Source organism: Xiphophorus couchianus, chromosome 10 (assembly GCF_001444195.1).
Source record: "Xiphophorus couchianus chromosome 10, X_couchianus-1.0, whole genome shotgun sequence".
In the NCBI taxonomy this organism is placed as follows: domain Eukaryota; kingdom Metazoa; phylum Chordata; class Actinopteri; order Cyprinodontiformes; family Poeciliidae; genus Xiphophorus; species Xiphophorus couchianus.
This window is the reverse complement of record NC_040237.1, coordinates 11,108,863-11,114,885: the sequence shown is the minus strand read 5'-3', so window position 1 is coordinate 11,114,885 and position 6,023 is coordinate 11,108,863. Positions and strand designations below refer to the sequence as shown.

General features: G+C 41.8%; 1 protein-coding gene across 1 annotated transcript; it reads left to right on the top strand.

Moving 5' to 3' along the window:
* Positions 1-2,355: 2,355 nt before the first annotated feature.
* Positions 2,356-5,205, top strand: hoxb6b (homeobox B6b). The gene is made up of 2 exons (XM_028029131.1): positions 2,356-3,917; positions 4,914-5,205. The coding sequence occupies exons 1-2, from the start codon at positions 3,455-3,457 to the stop codon at positions 5,174-5,176; spliced, it is 726 nt and encodes a 241-aa protein (XP_027884932.1). The 5' UTR covers positions 2,356-3,454; the 3' UTR covers positions 5,177-5,205.
* Positions 5,206-6,023: the final 818 nt, after the last annotated feature.

Sequence of the window (6,023 nt, the reverse complement as noted above, 5' to 3'; positions counted from 1 at the left end):
CGGAAATCCTCTTTTAGTGCTGAAAAACACCAGCAGGCCAGCGGAAAAGATGCACTCTGACTAAAGCAAAAACGGAAATGAGACCTGAAAAGACCAAGAACTTTAAAAAAAAAGAGAAGAGATTTCTTTCAGACTTTGTCCCATAAATGAGTCAGCAGTGATATTTTTATTTTTTTATTTTTTGGGAAAATGTTTGTTTACATTTTCTCTGCAGAACGTAATTGAGTTGAAAATGTCTTCAGTTTTTGACCAAACCAGTAATTCTGTGTTTGTGAATATATATTTATATATATATATGTTTTGTTTTTTATCATGTAGTTTAATTCTAAACACAAATATATTTACATCGTAAATTATACAACAAATAATTTTAATAAACAGTAAAGCTATATATATATATATATATATATATATATATATATATATATATATATATAGTTGTGACGCATTTGTTGGCGCACAGAGTCCAGAGCAGAGCTCTAAGAAGGTAAACAAACCTTTCACACAGCAGCAGAGGAATCAAGCGCGCCTCCTGTTCACCTCATAACATCTCCACTTTCCTTTCTAATGCCACTTTACAGCCAAGCATTCCTGCTTTGTAACAACAACAAAAAAAGAGAGAGAAAAGAACAAACATGGCGAAGGGAAACCTCATCCAGAAGCACAAAAAAACCTCTGCGGTTTATGAAAATTTACAACTTTCCCGTGGAAGTTTACGACTCGTCCGGCTCTGGGATTGGTTCGTGGCGGTCATGTGGCCAGCAGGAATGGGAACTTATTCCCCATGAGGTTATAATGCAGCTGCTGTTTTTTGCACCGCTCACTCACCTATAACAGTTTGTTTCACAGTCCCAACCTTTTTTTTTTTATTATTATTATTTTTTTTTTAAATGTTCGGTTTCCCCGAGTCTTCCGCGAGCTGAATCACTTGAAGCTGTTATTGTTGTTCGCTGTGTGATTTTTTTTTTTTTTTGGAGGGATGATGGCGCCTCTTGCTCCATCGTGCGCCATGTTCATCTAGCTGCACCTCTGTGGCTTTTGGAAATGAGGGATCAGCACACTTCTGGATGGAGGGATTACTTTCAAGTTGTCACTTAGGCAAAGTGGAGATTTTTTTTTTGTTGTGTGTGTGTGCGTGTGTGTGTGGGGGGGGGGGAGCGAAAGGAGCTCCAGCGGAGTGGCAGCCACGCTGGTGATGATGGATTATCAACAAAGGTAAGGGCACCCTGCTTCTGATTTGCGCTGTTGCTGCTGCTGCTGCGGCTGCTGCTGCTGCTGCGGCTGAGCTGTCACTGCAGGCCTGGTGTTTACATGACTGGGGAAGGGGAAAAGCTCCCCTTTAAGAAAGGGCAGTTATTCGGCGAGCGTGTTTTCTCTTTCTGTTGGTGCCCTTATCACGCAGCTGCTTACTTTGATTAACCCCCGAGGTGCTGCAGCGCCTCCAACCGCCGACATCTGTCTGCTGAAATGAGGGGGAATTGCAGCAAAGGTTTGGCTTTTGAGGCCCTTTTCGGAGTCTGACGGAGTGAAATTTGTGGCTGTAGGCCACATGCTTGACTTTGTTGATGATGATGAAGGTAAAGATGAGGGTCATGAAGGCCCCGCGCCACCACTGGGTCTCTTATTTGAGATTAACCTAATTTGCCCACAACTTGTTCTGTTTCTTTATATCGTGTTTTGTTGTTCCCCCGGTTTTTTTTTTGTTTGTTGTTGCTTTGTTTATTTCAGGAAAACACGTTTAGAGCCTTTTTGGTGATTTGGCGCACCACCGTCTCCTCATTGCGCTTTTGTCTTTCACAGCAGTTTCGATTTCTTTTTGGACAAAAATCAACCGACATAACCCTTTGTCTGCCTTATTTCTGATTTTTAAATTCACATCTTTTCCGGTTTCCTGAATGCATTTTTATTTTTATTTGTTTCCATCTGCTGTGGCGCCTCCGCTGCGCGTCGATGCCTTATTTTCAGAACCAGAAATTGATTCAAAATTTGATTCAAAATAGAAAAAAAAAAAAAAGAATCTTTTTATGCTTTTACAAAACAGTTATTAATGTTTAGGATTTTACGTCCACTGAAACATGCTAAAATATATAATTTTTCCCTTTAAAGTCTGAACAATACACTTGCAAAATGTTTAAAGAAAACAAAAGTTCATTGGATGTAATGCAGAAAAATCTTATTCGATTGTTTTTTCATAAGTTTTCTTAAAAAAAACTAACAAAAAAAATAAGTTATATATATATATATATATATATATATATATATACATATATATATATATATATATATATATATATATATATATATATATATATATATAGAGAGAGAGAGAGAGAGAGAGAGAGAGAGAGAGAAGGAGGCTTTTTTTATATAAGCGAAAATCTAAACCTGCTGCAAATGTTGCTCTGATTAATTTTGTGATAAATATCAGATATTCGTTATTCTCCCTTTCGAATAAACTTAAATCATTAGCATTTAACTGCGTGGATTGACTTGAGTGTTCTTCTTTGTTTATTTATTTAATTATTTACTTATTTACTCCTCTGTTCAACTTGCAAAAATCCGCATGTTTTCACCTGAGAGCGAAGGATTTGACCCACAAGATTGAAACGAACTAAAACGCAACGATTTAGTTGCTTGTTCTGCTGCAATCTTGACATTTGTGTTGCCATCAGGCGAACAGACGCCGATGCATGTGGCGAAGCGATGCACATACCTGAAACTTATCCCACCTTTTCTTTTATTAAACCTGTGGGACGGCCGTGCACTCGGTCGGTGTGTGTTAATTGTGATGGGGATGAAGGTGGTGACGATGATGGCGCTTGAACGAGTCCTTCCTGCGTGCGGCTCCCTGCACGTCAGAGTCGCATCTGGACACATCAGCAGGGGACGCGCACCTTTAGGGAAACGAAAGCGTGAGATGAGACCAGTCAGTTGCTGCTTGTTCAGACGCTGCATTGAGAATGAAGTGTTTAACCGCCCTGGTTCTGATCAAAGTGGGTTAATTAATAGGGCGGAAGTGGAAATTGAGAGGGGAGAGTAAAGCAGAGATAATTGTTTTGTTTTGGTTTTTGCGCGTGCTTTGGGTCTAACAAATGGCGTGTTTCTTTTTTTGTTTGTATGTTTGTTTTTTGTTAATTGTGCAATTCTGTGAGTTTAAAGTGTGCCTTTATGTGAGCGCGCGTAAAGACCGACTGGCTCGAGCGCTTCATTTCGATTCACCGGGGACTCCTGTGCGCAACAAGAGCCCCCCATGGGTGCAATAGTGCAAGCACAGACGGCGGTGATTGGCCAGAGGTTGATCAGATGGTACACTTCCCCTCTGTATCCGGTGGCACCTCACAGCCCCCCTTTCAGCAAAAACCAAATCTCCGATAAAGTAATGGCAAAAGCACTTGGACTATAAAAGACAACAAATCATATTCCTCCGGAGTAAATACACCCCGTTGTCCACCCAATGAGTTCCTATTTCGTTAACTCAACTTTCCCCGTGTCTCTACCGGGAGGACAGGACTCTCTCCTGGGTCAGATACCGCTCTACTCCTCGGGATACACGGACCCGTTGAGGCACTACTCCAACGCGGCCACGTATGGAGCGGCCAACATGCAGGAGAAGGTCTACCCGGCTTCCTACTACCAGCAGTCGGGCGCGGCGGCGGCAGCGGCCATCTACGGCCGCGCTGCCGCCGGCGGCGGAGCGCCGTGCGACTACAACCCCGTGGGCACGTTCTACAAAGACGCGGAGGGCTCGTGCGCCTTCTCGAGCGGCCGCGAGGAGCAGCCGCTGTTCGTCACTCAGGAGCACCAGCAGCGCAAGGCGGAGTGCGCGGAGCAAGCTGTCAGCATGAGCGGCAGCATCGACGACAAGTCCTCCACTCTCATCTACCCCTGGATGCAGAGGATGAACGCCTGCTCCGCCGGTGAGTGCGCGCGCTCCTTTTTTTTTTTTTTTTTTTTTTTAACCTCACTTATGTTAAGAATAAAAATTTAAAAAATATATATTTTTTATGTATCAACTTTGCAAAGTTTAAGCACGCGTGGAAGCCGGACAGAAGACTAGATAAGGACTGTATGTGCTGATCTTCGTGCGTTATCGCAGTTTTGACCGCAAACACCGGACTGCACGCGCGCACCCAGCAACGCACGCACTGACTGGGCCTGCACGAAGCCCGTGTCACATGGTCCTTTTCAGATTTTAAGACAAAAATTCTTCAACTATCATATTAGAATAGAAAAGAATAGAATAGAATAGAACTAAAAGACGTATTATTTATAGAATGAAATCGCAGGTGTTCAGCAGCAGTACATACATACATATATATATATATATATATATATATATATATATATATATATATATATATATATATATATATATGCATGAACGAATAAAAACAAACCCAACTGAGCATGCATGAAATAACAGAAAAATGCACATGACGACGAGTGATCGAGATAATTTACAGCAGGTTGATTTTCATAGTTACCCACAGTGCATTACTGTCAGAAACGTGCACTAGAAGATATATAGCTTAAAATGTAAACAACGTGAGTTCACCCCACACTGGGTCGATTTAATGTCATTTTACATGATTCTACATGGATGGACTTTGCGTCATTTTTTTGTGGGGGGGGGGGGGGGGGGGGAATGATATCCTACTATAAAATATAGATTTTCTTTTCCAAAATATCGTCTTAGTAAGATATTTGCAGTCTGCTAAACGCAAATCAAGAAAGAAAACGTTACAAATATGCGAACATATTTCAGTCAAATATCTGCAAAGTTTCATCATGACTGTCATTTTGTCATTTTGTTATTTTATTTTATCTAAGCTAAATCTCCCTCTGTAGTTTTAATGATTTGCAGGTGAATTTAGTTTTCGTGCTTTTATTTATTTATTTATTTTGGATTGCAGGCCCATTTGGGAGCAGCGGCCGCAGAGGCCGGCAGACCTACACCCGCTACCAGACCCTGGAGTTGGAGAAGGAGTTCCACTTCAACCGCTACCTGACCCGGAGGCGCCGGATAGAAATCTCCCACGCCCTGTGCCTGACGGAGAGACAGATCAAAATCTGGTTCCAGAACCGCAGGATGAAGTGGAAAAAGGAGAACAAACTCCTGAATCCCTCAAAGACAGCCGAGGAGGAGGAACAGGAGCAGGCGGAGAAGAAGAGCTAAACTACAAAGGGGACTCTGAGACAAAAAAATGACGAAGAAGAAACGCTTGAATGTGTGCGTGCGTGTGTGTGTGCGCGTGCGGGTGTGTGTGCGTGTGTACACATAAAATGATGTATAAATTCTTTGTAGATATAAGAAGTGCTGCAGAAACCCCACGTTAGAGACGTGTAGAGTGACTTTGAGTATTTGCACGGTGACTCTGTCCGCATTTATCAGGTCCTCCTCTGTTTGTTTGTCCTTGTGCTCGTGTCTTTATTTTAGAGGACTATGCAACAAACCGCCAAACTGTAAATAAAACCCAGTGTTTATAGTTCTCAGTGTTGTTACCTCATCACTATCGGCCCACTGGGCGCCACCTTTATTTAATCTCAGTGCCATTAAAGCAGGTTTTTATTTTGTCCCTTGTTGTGTAGCTGCGCTGATGTGACTCTGTGATATAGTCTTTAGGCTTGTTGTTTACCGATGAGTTCAATTTGTACAAATGTTATTTATTGTTGTCCCACGTGTTCAATGCACATCTGGATATTGTGTGCAATATTTTCTTTAGGGGAATTGTATATATAAGAAAAATAAAGGCTTTTTGATGTAAATCTGCAAAATCTGCTCTCATTCTTCCTAAAAAATATTATTATTGCCCTCATTATCATTACCGTGGCGTCTCTGCTGCCGTTCATGCCACCCATAAGGCCCATAAAATGATATAACATCAAAGCAAAGAGTGAAATAAATTCTGGTTCGACGCACTGTAGCGCAACATGACAACAGCGGGGCTGATAAACTTTCTGTTATGTGTTACCTGAGCCTGCTGTGGCCTGTTGTTATGAGCCGGTTTACAGAGATGATTGAT

What these genes read in the sequence shown, in the direction of transcription:
- hoxb6b (XM_028029131.1), top strand. Translation starts at nt 3,455, where the DNA reads ATGAGTTCCTATTTCGTTAACTCAACTTTCCCCGTGTCTCTACCGGGA. An exon ending in GATGAACGCCTGCTCCGCCG is followed by an intron (nt 3,918 to 4,913) that starts GTGAGTGCGCGC and finishes TTTGGATTGCAG; the next exon opens with GCCCATTTGGGAGCAGCGGC.